The 27013-nt window shown below is 44.2% G+C and overlaps 1 protein-coding gene across 3 annotated transcripts in view; it reads left to right on the top strand.

The window, feature by feature from the left end:
• The window catches only part of MREG (melanoregulin), a 61439-nt gene extending 35479 nt beyond the window's left edge, over positions 1–25960 (top strand). For all 3 annotated transcript variants that reach the window (XM_042995287.1, XM_015539278.2, XM_042995286.1), the window contains exons 3-5: positions 21197–21287; positions 22866–23029; positions 24356–25960. In XM_042995287.1, coding sequence (XP_042851221.1) covers positions 21197–21287; positions 22866–23029; positions 24356–24490 — 390 coding nt within the window. In that variant the 3' untranslated portion in view covers positions 24491–25960. The remainder of the gene's footprint in view (positions 1–21196; positions 21288–22865; positions 23030–24355) is intronic.
• The last annotated feature ends 1053 nt before the right edge of the window (positions 25961–27013 follow it).

Here is a 27013-nt window from a genome sequence, read left to right as displayed (position 1 = left end):
GGGAAATGACTAAAGTACATACCTTTAAGCTGTTAAACCCTTTGCTTCTCCAGGCTGAAGTCTGGAGGGGATGGGTAATGTGTCAGGATGAAGTGGACCATAGGAAGTGGGACGAAAATGTCCAGGGGTGGATTTGTTTTTATTTATTTATTTGATATAGCTCAGCATCAAGTTTTATTTGTTTATTAAAAAAAATTTTTTTTAATTTTTAAATTTACATCCAAGTTGGTTAGCATCTAGTGCAACAATGATTTCAGGAGTAGGTTCCTTAATGTCCCTTACCCATGTAGCCCATCTCCCCTCCCACAGCCCCTCCAGTAACCCTCAGTTTGTTCTCCATATTTATGAGTCTCTTCTATTCTGTCCCCCTCCCTGTTTTCATATTATTTTTGCTTCCCTTCCCTTAGGTTCATCTGTTTTGTATCTTAAATTCCTCATATGAGTGAAGTCGTATGATATTTGTCCTTCTCTTACTAATTTTGCTTAGCATAATACCCGCTAGTTCCATCCATGTAGTTACAAATGGCAAGATTTCATTGTTTTTGATTGCCAAGTAATACTCTATTGCATACATATACCACCTCTTCTTTATCCATTCATCCGTTGATGGACATTTGGGCTCTTTCCATGCTTTGGCTATTGTTGATAGTGCTGCTAGAAACATTGGGGTGAATGAGCCCCTTCGAAACAGCATACTTGTATCCCTTAGATAAATACCTAGTAGTGCAATTGCTGGGTCGTAGGGTAGATCTGTTTTTAATTTTTTGAGGAACCTCCATACTCTTTTCCAGAGTGGCTGCACCAGATTGCATTCCCACCAGCAATGCAAAAGAGATCCTCTTTCTCCACATCCTCGCAAACATCTGTTGTTGCCTCAGTTGTTAATTTTAGTCATTCTGACAAGTGTGAGGTGGTATCTCATTGTGGTTTTGATTTGTATTTCCCTGATGATGAGTGATGTTGAGCATTTTTTCATGTGTCTGTTTGGCATCTGGATGTCTTCTTTGGAAAAGTGTCTATTCATGTTTTTTGCCCATTTCTTCACTGGATTATTTGCTTTTTGGGTGTTGAGTTTGATAAGTTCTTTATAGACTTTGGATACTAACCCTTTATCTAACCCGGAACTGGGGTTGGAACAGCCTCGCCACGTTGGCAGTGCTGCTCCGCGCCTTGAGATGCAGGATCTCTGGGGTAGGGACAGGTCCTGCATGAGGACCCCAGGGATGGAGGCCAAGGCACCAGAGGAGCCAGATGGCTTCATGTCCCAAGGATTTTGTGGGGCCCAGGGGCCGACTTGTTAGAGGGGTGACCCTGGCGTGAGCTGGCAGGCAGCATGGAACACATCTGTGAGTTGCACAAGAATGTTGGGTAACTACCTGGGGGTGCCGGGGTGTCCTTGCTGTCCCATTGGTGTTGGGTAAGGCAGGGACATCTGAGAAACAATCTCCCGTCTAGCTGGCAGATCCTTGGCTGGTGTTGAAACACTAACTGCCCTTCATACCACTCGCTCCACCTGTTCCTCCGCCCTAGTTTTGGAAGGTGTTTTCTTCTCTTGTTTCTCCTGCTTCCCATCCCCTCCGACTCTGTTTCCGGCCACCCGAAGCCAAGAGCAGGCAGGTCCATGCAAAACCACTGGGAAGGGAAACAAGCAGACCGCTGTGGGTCTCATCCATCCCTCTGTTCCTTTTGCTTGCCGGCTGTGGCTTGTTGTTATGTAAATATGTCAGCTGATCCAGGTGAGGTTCTGGTCCTTGAGAGGAACTGGCTCAGCCCCTGGTGGATCCAGGCTTTTGATGGCTGCGCATCCAGAAACATGTAGCATTTCGTGGAGGCCTCCATTCTCACCTTAACGTTTCATTTTATTTTTTATCTTTAAATTTTTTAAAAGTTTACTTATTTATTTCGGGGTAGAGGGGTAGAGAGAAGGGGAGATAGAGAATCCTAAACAGGCTCTGAGCTGTCAGTGCAGAGTCCCACGCAGGCTGGAACTCATGAACCGTGAGATCATGACCTGAGGCGAAATCAAGAGTCGGACGCTTAACCGACTCAGACACCTAGGTGCCCGTTCACCTTAACATTTTAATCCATGACATAGTATTTATCTTTTTCCCTGTTTTAAAGTGACATTCAGGGAACAGAAAGCACCTTTGGGTATGTAGAAACTAGAAAGGGCACACACCCACGTGTTTTCAGAGTGATGATTTTGTACTGAATTCCTCCCTCCAAGGGTGGATAGCAGTTGACGTTTTTTAACCAATCACGGCAAATGTCCCCTTCTTAGGAGGACACCAGTTGTACTGGATTAGGGCCCACCCTAATGACCTCATTTTAACTTGATTACCTCTCTAAAGACACGATCTCCAAATAGGGTCACAGTCTGAGGTACTGGGGACTCCAATATAGGAATTTGCAATTCAACCCATAACGGTAGGTATGCCATTGATAGGATTACGAATAGTTGTTTCTTTTGCTGGTCAGATGTAGCGTCTGTGGGCATAGTAGTGAACAAAGGGTCTGCCCTCAGGGGGAGCTCGTGTTGTACTGAGGGGAGACTGACAACAGATACAGAAAAAGTAGGTTGTGATGAGCACTTTGAAGAAAGATAAGACAATCTGAGGAGACAGAAAGTGACTCTGGGTGGGGTAGGGGAGGCCTGAGTGTGGTGAGAGAGTGAGCCTCATGGAGAATATTCCAGGCAGAGGGAATCGCAGACTCTAAGGCTCGGAGGCAGGAAGGAGCGTGGTGTGTGCCAGGAACAGCAAGACCCGTGTGGCTGCAGCAGAGGGACACAGGGAAGGGGCTCTGTGGTGTGGCACTGGGAAGCCAGCAAGGGCCAGACCAGGATTGCCCGCTGGGGTATGGCAAGGATTTTGAATTTTATTCTAAGAGGAATTGGGAGCATTTTCTAAACTAAACAAGTAAAAAAATTTTTTTGCAAGATTTGTTCTTTTCCTATGGACCTGTTATTCCCAATCTGGGAAGCTCACATTCCTTGGGAGTCTAAGCAGGCCTGGCCTTGAACGTTGGGAGAGAATTCTCCGAGGGTCTCTTGATTTCTGCACGCGTTGTGACAGGAGGCACTGCCTGCCTTTCGTTCCGGACTGTCTTTTCAAGGGTGTTTACATAGTGAACAGCGTGGGAGATGTAGGTAGCTGTCTCTCTGGAGCAAAGGGCAGGCAGGCTTACTGTTTGTTCATTATGAAAGATTCAGGGGGCGCTCAGGTCGTGATCTTGCAGTTCGTGAGAGTGAACCCCACGTAGGGCTCTGTGCTGACAGCTCGGAGCCTGGAGCCTGCTTCTGATTCTGTGTCTCCCTCTCTCTCTGCCCCTCCCCCACTCATGCTCTGTCTCTCTCTCTCTCTCTCTCTCTCAAAGATAAAAAAAAAAAACATTTAAAAAAAAATAAAACAAAGTAATTCAGGTTCCCTCAGTTTAGGGTTCCTTTCCTATAAAACAGCCTACTGTGTGTGCATGGATTATTTGACCCCCTTCCCATTCCTGCTTTGGAATTGGAGCTCGGAGAAACGACCATAAAAAGTGCCGACCCGCTCTTGCTGGGTCCTTTGTCTCTTATCAGGAATCTCTTGGGGTTTTTTCTTGCCGTATCTCATGAAACTGTGGCAGGAGAACTTGTTACCTTGTAAGGGAGTCAAATCTCAGATGCCTCGCAGTTCTTGACGCCCTTAGAATAGCTTCTGTGTTGGCATCAAGGCTGAGAACTTGACCGTGGGCCAATGCTTTGGTGTCTTGTCTGTGGTTTCTAAACTTCTTAAAATAGAGTTGGAACTCTTCCCCACCCGCCAATGAAATCTACCAGAAAACTGATGAAGTTAAGACCTTTCTGGGGGAAGATTTCCTTACCTCAGGCAGCCTCCCCGGCTCCTGCCCAGGCATCTTTGGAAGAGTCACCCCACATAATATCAAAAACACTGTGTTGTGCTATTGCAAAAGCCCTTTAAAACTCAAATCTGGGGGTGCCTGAGCGGCTCAGTCGGTTGAGTGTCCAACCTTGGCTCAGGTCATGATCTCATGGTTCGTGGGTTCGAGCCCTGCATCAGGCTCTGCTCTGACAGCGTGGAGCCTGCTTTGGGATTCTTGTTCTCTCCTCTCTCTCTGACCCTCCCCCACTCGTGCTTTCTCTCTCTCTCAAAATAAATAAATAAACTTTCAAAAGCCCCTCAAATATGATCTCTGGAAGCAATAATACATTAATTCTTGTCAGAGACTGATTGCTTTATGTCTCAGCAAAAATTAATTTACGTGTCATTAGTATCATTAAAGGGTCAGCCCAAATTACTTTTTCAAAGGAATGGAACCCAGGACTAACAATTGCGGGATATGGAGGGGGAGGTTGAGAGAGAGGGGCACTACCGTGGTTGGCCCTGGGCATCCGGGCAGGACTGAAAAGTAGCAGAGAGAGTGCTGGAAACTGGAAGTATGGAGAGGGCAGCAGGCGATAAATAAAATCACATTTGAACTGCCCTTCCCGACACTCGCCCTTTTGCCATCCCTCCGTCCCAGTGTGGAAAGGATTTTCCTTCTTTGCTTGGTCTTTACTTGGTTTCCTTGATCCTCACAATCCCTTCAGGGTGCCCCACGAGCTCTGACCAGGCAGAGCATGTGTTTTATACTGGGGTTCTATGTGAGCTATCATTTGGAAAAAGACTCTCCTGCCGGCACAAATTTGAGAGCTCATCCACTTGACCCTGTCACCCCGGGGCTTTGGCAACGGTTGTGAAAAAGGAAAGCAGATGTTTATTTCATAGGGCAGGAAGAGGAGGGTGGTGCCACAGAAAGGATTCCTGGGATTCAGCCCCAACTCTGTCTCCTGACTGAACTGCTCATTTGCTGTGCGACCTTTGGCAGACCACACAACCTCTCTGGGCCTGTTTGTTTGTTTGTTTGTTTGTTTTTCCGTCTATTAGAGGGAGGTATGAAGGACAGGATCTCAAAGTCCCCATATTTAAAGGCCTGTGAACTATGGATCAGTGACTTGGCTTTTAGCCCAAGAAACATTAAGTGTTGCATTCCCTTACTCCTGTGTCTTACGGAGCTAGACTTCATTTATGTCCTTTGAGCAAGATACATGCACTGTGCTTGCAATGGGCTTTGGACTTTTCTTTTTTCTTTTCTTTCCTTTCCTTTCCTTTCCTTTTCTTTCTTTTTTTTTTTAGTTTATTTATTTTTAGGAGTGGGGAGGCACAGATTAAGAGAAAGAGGGAGAGAAAAAATCCCAAGCAGGCTCCATGCTGCCAGCACAGAGCCCAACGCGGGGCTTGAACCCATGAACCGTGAGATCATGACCTGAGGGGGTTGGACATTTCGGAGAGTAAAACTGGGCGATTTGATTCTCCGTGCCACATTTTTCTCTACATTTCAGGCAAACTGTGGCTCACAGGCCAAATCCAGGTTTTTTTGTTTTGTTTTGCCAAATCCAGGCTTATCAGAACACAAACATGTCCATTTGTTTGCATATTGTCTTTGGCTGCTTTAGTGCTACGTTGACCAAGTTGAGTTAGTTGTGACAGAGGCCTCATGTCTTGTAAACACTAAAACATTTACCCCCTGTCCTGAGATCATGCAAGCTTTGCCGTTGGTTTGAGCACTCAGTAGACTTTGGTCAAATGATTGTGTGAATTTACTTTTTCTTTTTTTAAAAGTTTATTTATTTTTGAGAGAGATTGAGAGAACAGGGGAGAGGGAGAGAGAGGGAGAGAGAGAGAATCCCAACACGGGGCTGGGACTCATGAACCGTGAGATCATGACCTGAGCCAAAGTCAGATGCTTCACTGACTGAGCCACTCAGGCACCCCTGTGTGGATTTAATTTTTCATACATGAAGGGCACACAACCAACTGCTTTGAGGAAGACTTCCTGTGACATCCCCGACCCTGCCCTGCTTTGTGATACTTTGCAAGAGATCCTCTTTAGAAACGGAAGGACTCTTCTAGCCTTTTCATTTATGGGTGCAAGACATTTTTCATTTACCGATGATTTTCTTTTCCTTTTGAAAATGACTATACAATGACCTGTCTGTAAGATTAGTCACAATTTAAAAAAATACAGTGTAATTTCCAAACACATTGAATGTGTAGTAGATTAATGGCACACCGCCGTTTTCCCTTCCCATGCTGGGATTTCCACTGCACAGGAGTTGTGTCAGGGGCTTTGCTTGAGTTAACTAACGCCTGCCATGTTGATGACGAACCAAGCAGATATTGAGAAGGCAAGGTCTTGACAACTGGAAATGGCTGCCGAGTTGAGGATTCACGAGGCAGCTTCCTAATTGGCTTGGCACAGGGTCATCCCTGTGTCTGTAATAGCCAGGAAAGACTGGGATAATTATAAACAAAAGTGTTAGCCAGTTTGTTTCCAGGCAATTACAGGACTGCTTCTGCCTGAGCGATTATTTTGCCTTCAGGCTGTAGCATCACATCATGCATGAGGCTTTGTCAGAGTAGCCCCCAAACGCTTGAGTTGGGGAGCCAGCCCTGGAGACAAAGCTGAAGGTTAGAGAGGTATAAGAAGAGGGCAGTGAATGGTGAATGGGAGTCTGGAATTATAAGGAAAAAACTTGTGTAGGGCTTGGACTGGCATAACAATTCCTAGGTGTTGCTGGGGCTGTGTTGTCACTGACAGGTGACAAAGGGAGTAAGCATCTTTTTCCTCTTGTGAAAGGGTCGGTAGGACTCGGGTTGTGTTCATGGGGCTGTAATATACTGGAGACCTGCTTGGTGTGATTAGGGCAGTAGTTTAGTTTGCAGTTCCAGGTCTTAAAAAGGATATCAATAACTTAGAGGTCTAGAGTATACAAGGAACATATGGAGAAATTAGAACTTCCGAGTCAAGTGATGGGGGAGGGGTGGGGTGAGCAAATCATAGATTGTCAAATCAGAGTCACGTGGATCATAGATCTTACCCAGCCAGTATTGAGGTTTGCTAATACTTTCAAAGACATAGGCAATCCAGAGGTTCAGATGAAGCAGAGAGCATTCTGGTTCATTGAGAAGGTCACCCTAGGATGCCCTTCCCCCACAGGACATGCACCTCTGACTCAGTCCTAGATGTGTGTAAATGAGGTTCACTGGGTTACCTCACATCGTGGAAAGCATTTAAGTTGCGAAAGGGCTCCATTTTATACCCCTTCATTATTTTGTAGCTTATGGCTCCAGGGAGCAATACCCCAAAGATGTTGGGTGTCTTGAGTGTAAGAAATGCTTTGGCCAGAGATATACTGCTAAGGGCATTCTATAGATACAGTTTCTTCCTCCTAGCAGATATCATACCTCTAGTTACCAGGAAATTCGGTTGATAAGGAAATTAGGGACATCTGCCAGGGTCACTAGTCTTCTTTTCTTTTTTTGGGGGGCGTACCTCTCCTCCAAAACACACACACACGCACACACACACACCCCCAAATGAGTGAACGGATCACTGGCCAGCTGCTTTAAACCCTTCCTTCTGCGGGGGGCGGTTGGGGGGGGGGCGGAGATGGAAAGGACTGATAAGTTTCAGTGCCAAGGAGAACTAAAACCCTTCCTTCTGGGGGTGGCGAAGATGGAAAGGACTGGTAAGTTTCAGTGCCAGGGAGAAATAAACAAGCTGACAGCTTTCAAATAAATAAAGAACAATTATTAGTAGGGTCCCTTGTGATAAGGTATGCAGGAAGAATAATTATAAAAAGTTACCCCTACAATAAGAAACGTTTGGGTTAAAAAAATAATGAGAAACATTTGGATTTGCTTTTGCTTTTTAAAAAAGAATTATAACTTCCTGATTTCTCTCTTCCCTTCCTTTCTCTTCCTTGTGTTTCTACCTGGCTCCTCTGACTGCCTGCCACCCCCAGGTAATCTCAACTCTGCTGGGGCTTCTTTGTCAACACACCTGCCCTTGTCCTCACTCTGTTCCCCTGCTTTCTGTCTCCCTCCTCCTCTTGAAAGCTGGCAGAGATCCTGCAACCCAGAGTCAATGCCCCACAGGAGCAAGTGTTTCCACCTAAGTATCACAACACGCACATACACACAGGAGCTTGCAAATTTATCCACAGGATTTTCAATTTGACAGCATTCATTTGAAGTCATATGAGTTGTGTAGGGTCTGTCAGTTGTCATCCGGAACATAGTAAATACTTCTCTAAATAAATTCAAATGAGAATAGTACCCATAACTAGACTTTTTCATTTTGGGAGGTAAGTAGAATGAGATGGGGTGAACAAAGGAAACTGTAAAAATAGTCTTCCTTAGGTATTTTAAAGTCTCTGTTCTGATTATAAAAGAAGTATGTAACCATTGTGGAAAATTTGGAAAACATAGGAGAAAAAAATCACCTATACATAATTCTACCCCGAGATAAATATTAGTATACTATTTTATTGCATTTTTCTTCTTTTTTTTTGAGACAACAATGTATGTGTGTGTGTGTGTGTGTATACACACACATATACACACACACACTATATGTATATGTATACATACATATATTTATACAACACACATATATGTGCATGTATATACAAATGTACAACATACATTATGTATATAATTGTCTTGAAAATGTATATTATAATAAATAAATTTTCTGCCTTAACACTGATGACTCATGTATCTTAGGTCTTTTGTCTTCTCCTTTTTGCATTTCCAGTTAGTGCTTTCATGGACATTATTTGCACTGATATTTTTTGTATTTGAGATTATTTCCTCAGGACAGACTCTTGTAACTGCAATTCTTAGATTAAATATTTTACCCATTTTTATGTATATTGAAACATATTGCCAAATAGTTGTCACTGTTTGTGAAAAAAATAAAATGACACCAATTTTATAACTTTCAATTAAAAAAACCTTTTTTTTTAATGTTTATTTATTTTTGAGAGAGAGAGACAGAGAGCGAGCAGGGGAGGGGCAGAGAGAGCGAGGGAGACACAGAATCCGAAGCAAGTTCCAGGCCGTGAACTGTCAGCGCAGAGCCCGATGCAGGGCTGGAACTCATGAACCGCGAGATCATGACCTGAGCCGAGGTTGGAAGCTCAACCTGAGCCCCCCAGGGGCCCCTGTAACTCTCAATTTAATGAAAGAGCCCCTTTCTTCACACCCTTCCCAGCCTTGGACATTCTCGTTTTATGTTTAATGGATAATTTAGCTAGACAACAGCAGCAACACCAAACTCATTACTGTACTGAGAATTCTTAAAGTGCAGGTGTTATTCCCCAATTGATCCTTCTGTGAATTCTCTCTTGATGACTCTTTGTTCACTAGCGTGGTTTTTCTTCTTATGTTAACCCCTAGCTATTATTTGTATCAAACACTTCCCCAGCATGTTGCTTACCTCTGTGTTATTATTTTCTTTCCTTGCTGTGTAAAAGTTTTGGCGTCTTATTTAGTCAAATGATATACTTTTCTGTTGTTTTGGAGGTACTTAAGAAGTAATAGGACATTTGTGTAGGTGTCGGTATCAGTTAACTGAGATTGTAGGTGGAAAGCACTTTGTTAAACTGAAACACACAATAGCAATAAAAGGAACAGACTAGCCACTCGATTCGGACCAGCCGCTCTCAGAGTGCTTACTAGCCATGCAGGGCAGCTGGCTGCCGAATTGGACAGCACAGGGCTGGATGCTGAAGGTAGCTGGATCGCGCGTATCTTCTAGACTCTGGATTCAAACAACCCATCCTTAAATCTAACCTTGCCTCCGTACTTGGAAGACGCAGCCTTCCTCAAGGGTACACTGCTTAATGTCATTGAATGATTTAGTTATTTCTGCCTTGCCAGAAATTTAAGTCCTCCTTTCCTCTCCATGAACAGGAATTTAGACTTATTATTCTTTGATTTTGGTGACGGCAACTAATGGTCCCCCCCCTGCAGTGATGAGAGCAGCAGAACGCTGAGCTGGTTCCAGCTAGTTGATTAGGAATAACAATGTCACATGCAAACTCCATGCTCTGATTCTTCCCACCGGCAGCATCAGCCAAATCACATCCGGAGTTTGGCCCTTCTCCTAACTCTGAAGCCGGAAGTGGGCTGGAACCCCCCAAATTAGACAAAACTGACTTGCAATCTCATTGCTCAGAAGTCCAGTTCGTTTCATGGCTTTGCTGGCAGACTTTGGCAGCAGGAGCTGTGAGCTAGCCTTTGGCTTAATCTGGTTAAAACCAGATAAAGAATTAGGTCAGGGGCTTCTGGCTGCAAAGCAGTCTGATTCCAGAACTCCAGTGGAGCTGTGGCATAAAAATAAACAGGGAGAGTTGGAAAGGCATTGCTTGGCATTTACGTGTGACTTGTTCTAGGTCAAAATTCTAGTTTTAGTTCTGGGTCAAAACACATGAGCATTGCAGTTGGACAGCATTAGCAACCAGGGTAAGGATGTCCCTTTCCAAGGTGCTCCAAGCAGTAACTCCAGGAGGGGTGTTAGGGGTTTGAGACTCTGAGTGGTATATAGAGTCAGGCTGCCCAAACTGCCAGACCTTAGAAAAGGTTTGCTTTACTATCTTTTAAGTATCAGAGCATCTGGGGTGTGGCCTCAGGGCCTAGTGGTCAGCCCAGCAGGCTGGTCCTAGACTGGGGGTATTGTGAACCCCACTGTGGCCCAGCTTTCCCTGGGATTCAGAAGAAGGGCAAGTAGATAGCTCTGGAAGGTCAGTAGGGAGGAGAGCTAGATGCAGATCTGTAACAAACCAAGAGTTTTGTTCTTATGTCACTAAAGAGGTGGGTCTGATCAAACGTGGAGAGAGATGATAGCACGGGACCTTGACCTCCCCAGCTGAAAAGGCTCATTTCTGTAGACTCTAGGTACAAATAGACCTTTCCTGGAGTGAGTGCTCCAGACTGTTGAGATGTCCAGGCTGAAGCGATAAAGCCAGCCACTGTTGGGAGCCATTGGAGGCCCCTCCAGGCCCTGGAGCCCCCAAGGCCCTAAGTGCCAGGTCCCTGCGCCCTCCTTGGCCACCACTCCTTACTACCCCATCCTCCAAGGTTCATCTCATCTGTTGTTTATCCTCTATTATGCTGAGTTTCTCTGCTCTGTCATTTGATCCTGTGCCATTTGGGCCGAGGTGGAGGCAGAGGGGTAATGAGCGGCCTGGATGTCTAGGAACAGTGAAATACAATCCTATCTTTCTCACTTACACACCATATCTGGCGGGTGGAGAAAATAGGCTTTTATAGTCCTGAAAGAGGATGCCCCTCCTGGGTGGGTGGCCTTGACACTGTCCAGAACCAGCTGTGTTTAAAGGAAGCTCCTCTGTATAATCGACCATGGCCTCCCTTCCTGCCCAGGTCTCCTGAGCCTGACCCTTGCCCTGGGATCTGGTCGCATGATCTCTCCTCTGGCTGCAGGGCATCGAGGAGTGTGTCGACAAGGGGTAGACTGAGACAGAGGAGGCGGCCTCTGGTGTATCCTGGACTTGGGCGGCCGTGCCGAAAGCCATGTTTGGAATGGAAGTCTCTGCATGTTATGTTCCATTTCTTTCTTTGGGTCCCAGTTGCCACACTGGTGACCGGAAAGGACAATGTAGCTGGCTAAACTTGGGCCTAATTGAGTGGCAGCATAGGATACCAGGAGGAGCATGGGTTATAGAGTCAGACAGACTTGAGTTTAAATGTTAGGTTCTCCTCCTAAGAGCTGTGGGATCTCAACTGAGTTACTTAAACTCCCAGAGCCTCTCTTAACATGTGGCTAGAAAGGGCCCCATAAAACTGTCACTGGACTTGATGATGACAGAACAACACCTGGAGAGTCCCTGGGAGGGAGCCTGACATCAGGGCAGCCTTAACGGCTGTTACCATGTAAAGAGACATACGTGAAAACAACTTTTCAAATATCAAATGCTTGATCAGGCACAGAATGGAAGAGGTGACTGGATTATTTTGTTTAATTCCACCTTTCTCGAATTTATCATTTCCCGAAAAGAGGGAAATCAACATATCTTGGTTATATAATCCAGCCTTGTCCACAAAAGGCATGGATGACAACCCAAGTGACTTTTTCTGATAAGATTTAGTGTCGGTTTCTAGATTAAAATAGGCACTGAGTCACTGGCAGAATTTAGTTTTGATGTGATTTGTCATCTTTCTTTGAATTCAGAAGCCCCATGGGGCACTGCTGTGTACAGAAAATTGTGTAAGATAGGGATGAATCCAGGTTCCTGTACCCAAGGACCCTACAATCTAGTAGCAAAGGGGACATTGCAAATACCTTTATACCAATGTCTATACCATAAATATCTCTACAACAGTTTTCATAAAGGGGCTGAGGAATTTCAAAAGATGAAACAATTACTTTCGATTGGTAAGAAAGGCAAAGGCTTCTGCAGGTGGTGATATTGGAGCCAAACCTTGAAGAGTAAATAGGATTTAGATGGCTTGGTGAGCAGGTGAGTGAACGTGGTCAAAGGCACACAGGTCCAAGGTGTGCTCAAGAATAGACTGGTGGTCCCGTGTGGCAGGGGCTCACACGTGTGGCAGGATGTGGCCAAAGGAGACTGGATAGTCAGAGCATGGCGAGCCTGATCTGGATTGCAGCTTTATTCAGTAAGAGGTGGGGCACCACCAAAGCTTTTGAGCAGAGCGCTTGAAGACGGCTGGTTGGGAGACATTAGCTTCTGGAAGCAGAGGGCCCAGTGAGTTTGCAGCTATGCAGGCCAGTTAAGGCTGACGCGGTGGGAATCATGTGGCAGAGGGCAAATCAGCAGGAGCAGATGACTGGTTTGGATTGGGAGGGCTGGCCTGAAGGGGAGCGGGCAACAGAGAACCAGGCTTGGCGCCTGGGAGGGAGGGCGCTGCCTCGGGGAGGCTGGCAGGGAGTCTCGTGGGTTCTGTAGACAGACAGCCCGAGGAGGGGCCAGGAGAGACTTGAAGCTGAGGCTTGGGGTCAGGAAAAAGTAGGAGACTGGGAGTAACCTGCAGGGCTGAGGTGCTGGGGGAAATCATCCGGGCAGATGGAGATGAGAAGAAGGCCCAAGACAGAGCCTTGGTGCAGAATGGCAAGGGAGGAAGAGGCAAAGGGAGAAGAGGAGGCTGCCAAGGAAAGGGAGGGGGGCGGGGGGAGGGAGATCAGCTGGGGGGTGCACTCTAGAGGCAGCAGACCCCAAATCTCGGACCTGCTGCTACAGACTCCAGGGAGATACCGGACCTTTGATAATATCAGGATGGAGGCTGGTGGATGAGTCCATGCCTCCTGCTCTGAGTGGGCACTTCTCAGAGGTGCGTTCCTTCTTCCCTTTCTCCGGAGAGGCATGTTACAAGGGGATGGCCATCAGGAATCCATGCTTTAGGTAGGGCGAAGGCCACGGGAGGGGACAAGAGCCACCCCTGACTGGTCACTAGTGAGATGAGAAGGTGGGGAAAACACCTTAGCGCTTTCTGTGGGTAATGGATCTGACGGGGGCCGACTGCCCGGGGCTGGTGAGTGGGTGGGGGATGAGAAAGTGACCACAGCAAGTGGAAGCTCCCTGGGCCGAGCCATCTGGCAGTGAGGGAGGGGCCTGGGGAATGGGATGGAGTTTGAGGAAGCCAGCGGGGTGCAGGGGCTGCTTGCGTCAGTGACCCAGCTGTCCTTTTAAGAAGAGTGAGCCAGTTCCTTCTAAAATCCTTTTTCCTGGATGTGGCACATGAGGCCAAGCTTTTGGGTGTCTGTTTAAAGCTGCCTGCTGGTTAACTCTGGGAGGAGGAAGCCCGTCACATGAGTGCGTTGAACCAGCCGTCTGTCATGTGAGCTCTGGGGAGGACGTGGCTGGGATTCTGAATCAGGCATCCTTGTAACCCTGTAATCCTGCAAGTGTGGCAGAAGAGGGCTGCATGCTCTCCAGAGACTTTTCCAAGGAAGGGGGGATAATGTGGCTGGCTTCCTTTCAGACTGAGAGGTGGGGCAGCAAGGGAGAGGAGCAGGGGAAGTACCTCTGGTCAGTCTGAGACACTTAGGGTTTTCCTCAGTCTGGAGCCTGAAGCATAGTTTCAGAAAAGTATGGGGAGTTTCACGGCTCTCTGTTGCAGACAGACACCGTTCAGGCCAAAATATTGACCTTTTCTCCTTGGTCCTCAGAATCTCAAACCTTTGCAGCTTGGGCTACCCCTCACCACTCGCCTCCACGCGCCTTGGAGGGGACGATTTTGTCTTTGTCTCCCTCCTCAGAGAGGACATGGGAACGAGGGGGACAGGAGGGAGTGTGGGGAAGAAAGGGTGGGGGAAAGTGGGAGGGGGTTGAGCTCCTTTCCGCTTGTTCTCCGGACAGGAGACAGAACTGAAGTCCCCAAAGGAAGGACCAGAGCATTAAGTCCCAGGAAGCCAACCCTTGGAAAAGATGTTCTTGGGTTTGGTAGCCTTCTTGGCTAGAACCTGGGAAAACTTTGTCGAAAAGTTCTCTCCCAAGACTTCGATCATGTTTTCTTGGTTCCTCCTCAGGCACAGCTGCTGTGGCTTCAGGTTGGTTTCTTCTCTTATCAGCTGTTCTTTTGTTCTCTTCCTCTACTTCCTTCTCTCCCTTCCCACCTGGTCACTCAGCCCTCCCTTCCTGTTTTAGAGGGTAATGTGGACAGTGGCTAAGTGCATTGGCCCCACAGCCACAAGCCAGGATGTGAAGTCTCAGGTTTCACTTACTAGTATGCACTCGGGCAAGTTACCTCAGTTTCCTCATTCTTGAGATGTATAATAATATGCATTGCCCAGAGTAACACATGTTATGAGAATTACCTGAATAAACCATGTAAAGAGCTTAGAGTAATGCCTGGGAAGAAGTAAGTGCTCTATAAACATTCTATCTATCTACTTATCTATCTATCTATCTATCTATCTCTGTTTTTTTATAAATGCCTTCAAATCCTTTTGGATTTTGTCAGTTGATGTAGGAAAAAATATTACATCAAACGAGCCTATAGAAATTCTATTTCTAGAAATTTAAAATTATATACAGTTGGCCCAGGGACAACATGAGTTTGAATTGCACAGGTCCACTTATCTAAGGGATTTTTTCAATAAATGCAGTGCAGTACTGTAAATGTATTTTCTTCTATTTTAATAATGTTTTCTTTTCTCTGGCTTACTTTATTATAAGAATACCCTACATAATACATATAACATGCCAAGTGTGTGGTAATCGATGGTTTATCTTATCAGTAAGGCTTCTAGTCAGTAGGAAGCTATTAGTAGGTCAGTTTTGGGGGAATCAAAGTGATCCATGGATTTTTGACTGCTGAGGAGGTTGGCACTCCTAATCCCTGAGCTGTTCAAGTGTCACCGGTGGTCTATTTCTTATAGAAATTATCCCTTAGAGGTCCCATGATGAAGGGCTCATTATCTTACAAAGACTTCATTCTGAATAGAAAGTTTCTTCTTACTTTGATCTTCCTTCTTGGGGCTTCTACCTGTTAGTCTTAGTCCTGCATTTTGAGTGTATATAGAGAAAAGAAAAGGAATCTTTCTACCTTACGGCAACTGCTTAAGCTTGAAGGATGCTATCACATACTCCCAAAGCCCCCTAGTTTGCAGATCCGTCAGCCAGGCCACCACGACTTGGTTTCCAAGCACCTCACCTCATCTCATCTTGGTTACTCTCCTGGCTGTGCCGCCGTTTGACAAAATGCCTCTTTGGGCATTTCCCCAGTAGTTCTGTACAGAGGACAGAGATTATCACGTCTTTTTGATCAGTATTTGGATTAATGCAATACAGCATTACAAAATATTGTAAATCTTTAGGGGCCCATTTTCTGTAAAACAAATATATATATACCTATTATAATTTTGTGTTTGTCTATACCAGATGGTCAAAAAGTCAAGTTAGAGAATGATCTGGAAGGAAAGAGAGAGAGAGAGAGAGAGAGAGAGAGAGACACGGAGAAACTAAATTACTCATTGTCTATAGCAGGCAGTACAAAGAAAGTTTAAAGTTTATACATGAGAAATTGAAAATGTAAGCCTAATATTTGGAGTTATGGAAGTAGCTACCAGTGTAGGAGATGAAGAGGAGGAGTAGGAAGAGGAAGGAGAACAAGAAGGGGGAGGGGAAGGAGGAGGAAGAAGTGGTTACTGAGGAATAGACAAGAAACAGGATGGGAAAGAAAACTTTTAGTTTTCATTTTAGGCCGTTATGTCCTCTTTGAGTTTTTGTTTCTTTCTTTTTTTTTTTTTTTAATGCTTATTTATTTTTGAGAGAGAGATAGAGCATGGGTAGGGGAGGGGCAGAAAGAGAGGGAGACACAGAATCAGAAGCAGGCTCCGGGCTCTCAGCTGGCAGCACAGAGCCTGATGCGGGGCTTGAACTCACGAACCGCGAGATCATGACCTGAGCCAAAGTCGGACGCTTAACTGACTGAGCCACCAAGGTGCCCCTCTTTGAGTTTTTACTTCTATGTGATTCTGTTCTTTTTATAACTAATTATAAGCTGGAGTGCTTGAATGGCTCAGTCAGTTGAGTGTCTGACTTGATCTCAGCTCAGGTCATGATCTCATGGTTCATGGGATCCAGCCCTTACATTGGGCTCTGTGCTGACAGCGTGGAGCCTGCTTGGGATTCTCCCTCTCCCCCTCTCTCTGCCTCTCTCCCATTCACACATGCTCTTGCTTCTCTCTCTCTTTCTCAAAATAAATAAATAAACATTAAAAAAATAAGTTGATACTTTTGAAATTGTGCCTGAGTTTAAGATGACTTAAAATATATGTAGCCTCTTATTAGAGTACATTTCTCTACATGTATAAATCACCTTTTTTTAGAAAGAACTGTGAAATACTTTTAAACTGTCCCATTCGTCCACAACCTCACAGTAATATGGTACGGATGAGAATGAACGGTTTTTGTTTTGTGCATGAGGAAATGACCCTGAGAGCTTCTGTCAGAACTCAAGTTCAGGCCGAGCTCATGGGAGTGAAATCTGGAGGTGTGCTGGCTGTTGATGGCTGCAGGAGACTGACCTTTGTTCTGCCTCAGCCTTCTTATCTGGCTCGAATCTGATGGGCCAACAACCAGAGAGGAGAGACTCATCAAGAATCTGCTTTGAGCACCTTCAGTTACTTGCTTCAATCACATGTCTTTCACTTGGACTTGGCTCCCAAGTGTCTTATGAAATCCATTTTGTGCTATTTCTCTTATTACGCCTTTGCTAATTTACTTATTGTTAAAGTTTCTGACCACCGACGAGCACAACATATTACATCCGATTTTATGAGAAGACAAACAAAAGACTATTTTAGAAAATAAGACTTCAACTTTTGATGTCTAGTGGATTTGAATTTCAGCTCACTTGTGAAGAAGATTTAATTGATCTTTGTTAATTTTGAGTTATTTATCTGAAAACACATTGTGACGAGTTAAAATTGTAGACGGACACCATGAGACTTGCTTATCTCTAGTACCAGGGAGTTGGTGAGTTTTTTTTAGTTGTGAGTAAGATTTTGTGTATCACCATTTGTAGCATTTAGATTTAGATTCGTTTTTTGGAGTCATATTTTTTTTTTCAAGTTTGTTTATTTTGAGAGAGAGAGAGAGATTGTGAGTGGGGCAGGGACAGAGTGAGAGGGAGAGAGAGAATCCCAAGCAGGCAGCCTCTGAGCTGCCATCAGGGAGCCCCAAGCGGGGCTCAATCTCATGAATTTTGAGATAATGAATTGAGCTGAAATCAAGAGTCAGATGCTTAACAGACTGAGCCACCCAGGCGCCCCTGGGTTCATATGTTAAAGACAAATTCAAATTCCTCTCTTATCATTTATTTTATCAAAAGCCAATTCTTAGATAAAACCCTACCCATGCTTCTACTGGTTTTAGAACTTTAAATTTTGCACAGAACTTCCAGATACTTTCGTATGTGATTATCCATGACTCTTCTGTCAAAAGAAGGCAGTAATAATACATATATATGAAATGTAGGGTTTCATTCCATTAATCTTCACAAGCACCTACCATGTGTAAGTTAGTTGATGCATCGTGCATGGATCCGTCCTTAGCAGATATTTCAATGTCACAGTGTTGCTTCTCCGTCAAACACTTATCAGAGTAACAGACGCTGAAACAGAATGAATTCGGGTGACATTAAGTATTGGCATTTAGGAATAGCAAAATAGTTGACAGATGGACAGCAAGAAGAGAAAAGTTAAAAAAAAAAAGTCTGGGGGCGCCTGGGTGGCTCAGTCGGTTAAGCGTCCGACTTCAGCTCAGGTCATGACCTCAGTCTGTGAGTTCGAGCCCCGCGTCGGGCTCTGTGCTGACAGCTCAGAACCTGGAGCCTGCTTCGGATTCTGTGTCTCCCTCTTTCTCTGCCCCTCCCCTGCTCATGCTCTGTCTCCGTCTCAAAAATAAATAAAAATATTAAAAAAAAAAAAAAAGTCTGAAGCTTGGATGACCCCGTGATGCTGGGTCTCTGAAAACAAAGATCTGGCCACATTGAGTTGAGGAAATAAGTTCTAAGGCATCAGCCTAGGATGAGAAAATGCCTCTGAGACCTTGAATCACAAGTTAATGAAGCCACCTAGTGGTCTGATTCATAATTTGAGGTCTGAGGATCCATCATGTAGGGTCTCGCCAATCAAGTGTGACTGAGAATCTCATCACTTTCCGTTGAAGGAGGGTCCGTTTTCTTGAGAATCAGTGCGACGCTGCTCTGTATAATAGTTTATTTATTTACGGTCTTCTTTCCATCAAAAAGGACCTAAGCAACTCACATGAAAAGACAGTGAGAGAGTGCAGACCAGAAAATGAGGGATAAAACCAAAACATGAATAAAGACATAAAGAGTAGCTCGAAATTTCGGTCATTGAAAAATGCATATGAAATCCTATCAATTTTCCATGAAAGGACTCTGTATTTTCACCCATTGGAGACTGATGAGTTATAAAATTCACAATGTCCAGAATGATGCAACAGTTTTCAGGAAAAGTAAAGCTGTACCTGCTGCTAAGAGCAGAGAAATTTTACTTCTGGAGGTCCTCGCAAATGAGATACCGTACAATAGAATGTGTGTATCCTCAATCCGCACAAAAGAAGTCATCCTGCGTCCTGGAGGATTGTTTCTTAATTGTGATTTGGAGGAGAATGGGCACCAAACTCCACCTTTAGGGCTTGCATTTAACACATTGGATCCTCAGAATAAGCCTATGAGGTAGGTAGCATTATTATCCCTCTATGCATACAAGGCCATTAGACGTGGTTTTGAATTTGCCCAAAGTCGGCCTGTTAATAAATAATGGAGCTGGGACCCAAACCTGGGCAGTATGGCTCCAGCACCCATGTTCTTTTCCAAGATGCTATATACTGAATGGCCACTTTGGTACATTGAGGCCCATCTAATGAAAATGACAATACTTGAGTTCCCCCCCCCCCCAATTTATACACTCTACTCTGTAGGGATTATGTATATCATGGGATTTAACATGATGCTAAAGGTGAGGTGAGGGTTTCATATTTCTGAGATGACCCAGTTAACCTTGCTTTCTTCCAGGGTCACAGACTTTATCCCTGACCCCAGTTGCCACAGAGTCTTGCCCACATATGTACATACACTCCTTCAGTCAAAAAAAAAAAAAAAAAAATAGAAGGGGGCCAGGAAAAAGTACTCAAATTCACCCCTTACTGTTTCCAGTAGGGGATAGCTGAAATCCTATGCCCTTTTGTTGGCATATCCCTAGCTACAAGATCTAAGATGCAGTCATCACAAAACACTCTTTATTTTGCTGGCTTTTCGTTTTCAAAGTGGGATCTATAAATATTTGGGAATGGCAGCTAAATCAATTTATCTTAACCAGTCAAGAAAGTTGATTAGCAATGAGCAAGGCCAGCCTTGAAGGGAACGTGATAGGGAAATAGTGGCATCATTGAAATGTGCAGTTAGGGGCGCCTGGGTGGCGCAGTCGGTTAAGCGTCCGACTTCAGCCAGGTCACGATCTCGCGGTCCATGAGTTCGAGCCCCGCGTCAGGCTCTGGGCTGATGGCTCGGAGCCTGGAGCCTGTTTCCGATTCTGTGTCTCCCTCTCTCTCTGCCCCTCCCCCATTCATGCTCTGTCTCTCTCTGTCCCCAAAATAAATTAAAAACGAAAAAAAAAAAAAAAAGAAATGTGCAGTTAGACGAGTCAGAATATCACATACTTGAGTCTTAAATTGAACATTAAGAATGATGTTCTTTTAAGCTGTGGTTAGAATAGCTGTGTGGTGAATGTTTTTGCTAAAAGGAAAAGGTATACGCTATAAGATGACTGTTCTGTATCGATAAGGCTCCTTAAAAATAAATTTCCATGATATTTAAAAGAAACACTTAGCTTAATAAAGATTCTAATACTCCTGAAAGACTCAAGTTCTCTTTTGGGACCAACATGCTGGCCCACTGCCCATAAGATGGAAGTTTTCAGAATGAGAGCTTTTTAATCATTCTGCTGAATGCTGGAAAGATCCACCCTGTCATGGAATGTAAGGGAAAGAGAGCAATGCTGAGATACGGTGAAATCAAGATGCCTGGGATTCCCGGGTCTACTTTATTCTGATAATAAAGGAAGAAATAAATTCTTTGTATGTGTCATTTTTCTCATGAACTGTGGAGTCAGACCTGGATTCAAGTACCAACTCGTGGGCCTTAGTTTGTTCATGTACAAAATGGCTCTAGTCATACAGAGATTTTATTGGGTGCTCACTGTGTGCAGACATTGTGCTTTTACATACCTTTAATCTTATAAGTGTTGAATGAAATCATCACTATTGTTATCCCCACTTTACAGGCAAGATCACTGCAACTGAGAGACCAGGCAATGTGAGGAATTTAATTAGGATCATTTATGTATACAGTGTCATATCACCCACTACAGCACATTCCCCAGAATTGGTAGCTGACAGATTCCTCTTGACTCTCTTCTCACCCGTGTCCTTTTCTCCTTTTAGAACGGTTTTGAAGGAGCACCTTTCTCCTTTTAGAAAGGGTGGCTCAGTCCGTTAAGCGTCCGATTCTTGGTTTTGGTTCAGGTCATGATCTCTCGGTTTGTGAATTCGAGCCCCGTGTGGGGCTCCATGCTGTCAGCCTGCTTGGGATTCTCTCTCTCTGCCCCTCCCCTTATTGCTTTCTCTGTCTCTCTCTCTCAAAATAAGTAAATACACTTAAAAAATTAAAGAAAAATAAGAAAGGTTTTGATGCTTAGTGAAGAGGAGAGCCACACATGTCTCTAGCGTATGTTTGAGACTTAGATAGCAGCGTAGGCCAAAGGGTAAAAATAAAACTGAATTTTTATTTTCCTACAGGAGTGGCAAAAACTCAACTATGATATCTACACCCTGCGACAGATTCGAAGGGAAGTGAGGAATAGGTGGAAACGCATTTTAGAAGATTTAGGTGAGTCCGGAAGTGATTATGACATGGTAGAAATACCTAGTGGTGATCATTCCTCTTCCCTTTCTTCTGCATGGTTTTTATAAAAGTCATATTGATAACTGGCTGGTTAAAGCTACTGTGTACTAATTATTTTCCCAATCCTATCCGCCTCGTACCCTCAAGCATAAGCATCTGATGTTTCGGTTACACCAACCTATGTCCTGAGGACATAGTTTGCCATGCATTATGCCATCTGTCCTCAGAATGGAGTATCATAGGACAGGGGAGTCGTGTGGGCACTACCACTGAATGTTTTTGGCATTAGATTAGGATCATGATTAGATTAGATTGTGTCATTGAATTAGAAGTCATTGTATGCTTTTGGCATTAGATTATGATTATGATTAGATTAGATTATGTCATTGAATTAGATGAGCGTGGTTGGGCGATTAGCAGTAGCTTTGTAAGACGAGGCAGGTGGGAAGAAATATTGTTTGCAGGAGAGACAGCAAAACTCAGTGTAGACTTACAGAAGGACTAAAAGGTAGAAAATCTTCAGAGTTCAGATAAACACCTGTGGCATCAGAGCAGATGTTGGGTATTGATTTTGTTAATTCTGCCAGGGTCATGATCCTATAAACATGTATCTCTCTCTGCCTCCCCTCCCCCCAAAATAAATAAACTTTAAAAAATAAAAAGTGAATTTATCAGTTTTGAAGTCCCTAATCCTTCTGCCTTGAAAGAGACCATGACACTCACTTTGGCGTCATAACTTTTCAAGCATGGTGTACCCAGTTGCTTACCCTATTGCTTTATTGGGATATAGTGGGATGGGCTGGACCTCTAGCCCTCTTAATTGACCCAATATTATTGGGAGTTAATTGTCTCCTTTTTAGTTACTCCAGGAGGGTATAAATTGCTGAGTCTTTCATATTTTGGGTAAGTAATTTTAACCAGGCAACCCTATTTCCCCGGGGAAGGGAATCAGGACTTGGGGAAGAGGAGGCCTGGAGGTGGGGGCCACTTTGTAGCTCTCAAACTGTGAAGGCAGGTAGGTGCAGAGCAGGGACTGGGAGGGAGGATTTCAATCACAAAATAATAAAAAAAAGGCAGCCAGCAAACTGAGGCTTACCTCTGAGGCAAAAGCTAAGGAAGAAAATTAAACAAGAAGAAACCTCAAATGAGCTTTAATTAAAGACCCCGCTGATTGGGGTGCCTGGGTGGCTTGGTCAGTTAAGCGTCCGACTTCAGCTCAGGTCATGATCTCATGGTCCGTGAGTTCGAGCCCCGCATCGGGCTCTGTGCTGACAGCTCAGAGCCTGGAGCCTGTTTCCGATTCTGTGTCTCCCTCTCTCTCTGCCCCTCCCCTGTTCATGCTCTGTCTCTCTCTGTCTCAAAAATAAATAAACGTTAAAAAAAAAATTAAAAAAAAAAAAAAGACCCCGCTGATCATACTGACCTGGAAAGTAGTACATGGAGAGGTGCCTTGGCTTCCGCTGTGTGTTTGGAACCCACATTTGGGTGCCTTCTTAATCTCCTGCAGGACCACCGTGTCCTGTGACTGCTTTTACACGAGGGATAAGTTTTTTTTCCCCACAGGTTTTCAAAAGGAAGCAGACTCTTTGTTGTCAGTGACGAAACTCAGCACCATCAGTGATTCCAAAAACACAAGGAAAGCTCGGGAGATATTGTTAAGATTGGCCGAGGAAACCAATATTTTTCCAGCAAGTTGGGAGCTCTCGGAGAGATATCTCTTTGTTGTGGTAAGTGGAGATATATATATATATACATATATATATATATATATATATATATATATTAAAGTTTATTTATTTTGAGAGAGAGAATGTGAGCAGGGAAGGGGCAGAGAGAGAGGCAGAGAGAAAGAATCTTAAGAAGGGATTCAACTGTCAGCACGGAGCCTGACTTGGGGCTCCATCCTAGGAACTGAACCTTGAGATCATGACCTGAGCCAAAATGAAGAGTCGGACACTCAACCAAGTGAGCCACCCAGGCATCCCAAGTGGATGTGATTTAAAAAAAAAAAAAATTAGTGTTTATTTTTGAGAGAGATAGAGTGTGAGTGGGGAAGGGGCAGAGAGAGAGAGGGAGACACAGAATCCGAAACAGGCTCCAGGCTCTGAGCTGTCAGCACAGAACCCGACTCAGGGCTCGAACTCGGGAAGGGTGAGATCATGTCTTTGGCTGAAGTCGGACGCTTAACCAACTTAGCTGCCCAGGCGCCCCAAGTGGGTATGATTTTTTTATGTGTATTTTTAAATTTAAATTTTATTTTTATGCATTTTATCTTGTTTTATTTTATTTTTTATTTTTATTTTGTTATTTTATGTGTTTTTTAAAATTTTTTATTCCAGCACTGCCGGCAATACCCAGTTTGAGCTGGCAGATGAGGCTGGCATGTCGTGAACGGGTTTCCAGGGTCTAGCTACATCAGAACCACAGGAAGGGCTTTACACGTGCAGATTTCTGGATTGCACTCAGACGTATTAAGGCTCGGTTGTGGCTCAAAGAATCTGTACTTTATAGGGGCACCTGGGTGGCTCAGTCAGTTGAGCGTCTGACTTTGGCTCAGGTCGTGATCTCACGGTTTGTGGGTTTGGTCCCCAGGTCGGGCTCTGTGCTGACCGCTCGGAGCCTGGAGCCTGCTTCCAATTCTGTGTGTGTGTCTCTCTCTCTGCCTCTACCCTGCTCAGGTTCTGTCTCTCTCTAAAATGAGTAAACGTTAAAAAATTAAAAAAAAAAAAAAAAGAATCTGTACTTTCCAGCTAATTCTGCTATGTAGTCAGCTTTTTGAATCACTTGTAGGTCAAAGAGATTCAAGAAACATTGTTTACATAACCTAAGATTAACAAAGGGTTTGAAAGGGCGCTAAGAATGTAGAGTGTTTCTTGAATAATGTAAGCAAAGGGTGAAGGGATATCTCTAAATTTGTTGAGAAAAATTTAAGATGTGTTTTGCTTGCCCATGATTATTTCTAGGCTGGGTGTATGGTCGTGTTTAGATTGTTTTCCCATTGACGTGGCTTCGTTCCCATCTTGACAACATTTGTATTTTTAAATCTTTGGCAGGACCGTCTTATTGCTCTTGATGCAGCAGAAGAGTTCTTTAAAATTGCCAGTCGAACTTATCCCAAGAAACCTGGGGTCCCAAACCTGGCAGATGGCCAGAAAGAACTGCACTACCTTCCATTTCCAAGTCCCTAAAGGAGAGGCTGGGAGGCAGAGCTGGGATTCCCCCACGGGGACACAACAGCCAGCCCAAGTGGGACAAATGCATACAGGAGACCGTAAGCACGTGGAGGGCCAGTTAAGTGAAAAATGATTCTAAATCTTATAAAAAACTAGGGGTTTGGATATCTGGTCTTCATGAGGATGCCACTGTAGGAAAAATTCAGGTTGCACTGAAACAGCCTGGTGATCTTGCATCAGGGAGTTAGGGTGATATTTCCTCATGGGGGATTGGATTTCAAGAGCCCATTGTCCCCATTTGGGTTTTGGTTGTACAATAAACTCTTGTCACCAAGCCTATTGGGGGAATGGGGTGCTCTAGTTAGGAAAACAATAAGATTGATAGAGCTATTGTTGAGCCCAAATATGGATTACTGAATTTTAAATAATTATTATATAATATAGGCTAATGCCAAAATAACGCCGGGCATTATGTGACCTTTCTTGGATTTGGAAGATCCTCCAGGACCTTGGAGGTGTCAGAGGCATCATTTTGAATATGAGTTATGTATTCAGAGGTTTAGATACGGTAGATGATGGGAATATCTAAGAGTGCTGCTCAGAAGGGAGTTCCAAATAGATCGATCCCAGGCAGAGCTTCCTTCAGCTCTGTCTTCAGTTGTGGGACACGCGTCTTAAATTCTAAATATTAGCAATACCTGGTTACCTCATTTTTGCATACTATCCATTTCTAGACCCCAAGCCCTTGATATTTTATCTGGAATAGCATCTGTACACTGGAATGTTTGACCTCCACTTCCTTCTCTTCTCTTTAATCTGTTTCTGGCGTCTTGGCTGAGAGTTGTACCTGCCCAGTGACCTTTAGCACAGACTTGTGTCTCTGCGTCTGCAGGCAATATTGCACGGAAGAAGGTCATTGCTGTACTTTCTTCCATTCAGAAGAGGATTTCCAAGATGGAGCAGTGCTGAATTACAGCTTGCTTCTAGCCACAGACTGAGAAGTCCAGCCTCAAAAGTTACTTGCCACTTAAGCAAGGAGGTTGCCAGGAAATCATGGTTCATGTTATTGAAAAGACTTTCAGAACCTGTAGGATTTACCCATAGATTGCTGAGAACAATGGCGATATTTTTACTTTTACAGACTTTGCTCTTCTAACTTCAGGTGAAAAGGAACTTGAATTAGTCTGTCCAGGGGATCATGACTTGAAAACTTTCTGATTAGCTCTTTCGGTAGTGCACACAATGTTTGAAGTATCTGTTAGAGGAGACACACGTTCTCCATTTATTAATGCATTGTAGACCAGATTAACTGACATGTTTCAGGAAGATTCTTTCTAGTTTAGCAACTAAGCCAGAAGTTTTATTTTTTATATCTAATGCTTAATCTCTCTCTTGTGTTGTTTAAAATTAGCCTGCAGATAATTTCCCTCACTTCTGTAGGCTCTCGCAAGATAAACATATAAACAGTGAAATAAACAAATAAAAACAAAAATGAACAAAAATCTTTGAAAATTGTATTGTTTTCATTTCTGTCCTCATAATTTGTGTTTTGCCCTTCTGCCTTTTTTGATGAGATGTTTGCATCTATGAAGAATAAATTGTCATCATTGTCTTTGTTTTTGGTAATGAACGAGTAAGGAAGGATGAGAATGTACCTATGATTATAAAAAACATGGAGTTATCCAGGACATTTTCCTTGGAAGGAATTAAAAAGTTTTTCCGTTTACTTTTCAGTTGGATGTGTGTTATAGTTCCAAGAAATAAGGAACACATAATTCTTTCCATAATCCCTTTAAATTAAAGGGTAAAGAAACTGATAGGCAAATGGATTTAAGGACCTTCCCTCATCCTAAAGTCATTCAAGGGGGCAAATCTGTGCTTAAGTCTAGGGGACATCGAAGTACATGACAGGCTCAAGGGTGACTGGGGTAGCGTTCCAGAACTGACACGGTGTTCAGCAGGACCCAGATCCACAGATGTGCAGGTGGCCGGAGGGTTTTCCTACTGTTGAAATGTCTCCCTGGTGGCCAGCGTAGTACTTCTCAAATGTTCATCTGTGTGTGTACAGTGATTTAAGGTGGTAGATGAATGGGAATTTCCACATTAAAAGTTATTTATTTTAATGTGCACCAGAGGGAAATCTCTGTAATTTGCACATCAGGAATTGATGGATATCCTGGTTAACGGATATTCTTGCAGTAAACAATAAAGTATTTATGCTTCCTTAAACGTGGAAGGCCACCCAGGAAACCACCGTGGACATACTGACCATGGTGAGGGGGCACCAGCATCACTGAGAAGCTCAGTGGTAGGCCCGTAGTCCAGATGCTTTTCCAGAAGTGGGCTCACTGATAGCAACGGGGATGGATGAAGAGGGGCCCGGTGGCACAGAAGCGAAGTGCGCACCATTACCATAATGAGGGGCCAGGTCGGAGAGGTACCTGTGGAGAGGGTTGGAGATGGTTAATAGAACATAATGTCCCTACGGGCAGAATAGATGGGTAGCCAATAAGAATATTGCTCAACCTATGCCATCAA

This window comes from Panthera tigris, chromosome C1, assembly GCF_018350195.1.
Source record: "Panthera tigris isolate Pti1 chromosome C1, P.tigris_Pti1_mat1.1, whole genome shotgun sequence".
NCBI lineage: Eukaryota > Metazoa > Chordata > Mammalia > Carnivora > Felidae > Panthera > Panthera tigris.
Note: the sequence above shows the minus strand (reverse complement) of the source record. Positions and strands in the feature narration are given on the sequence as shown.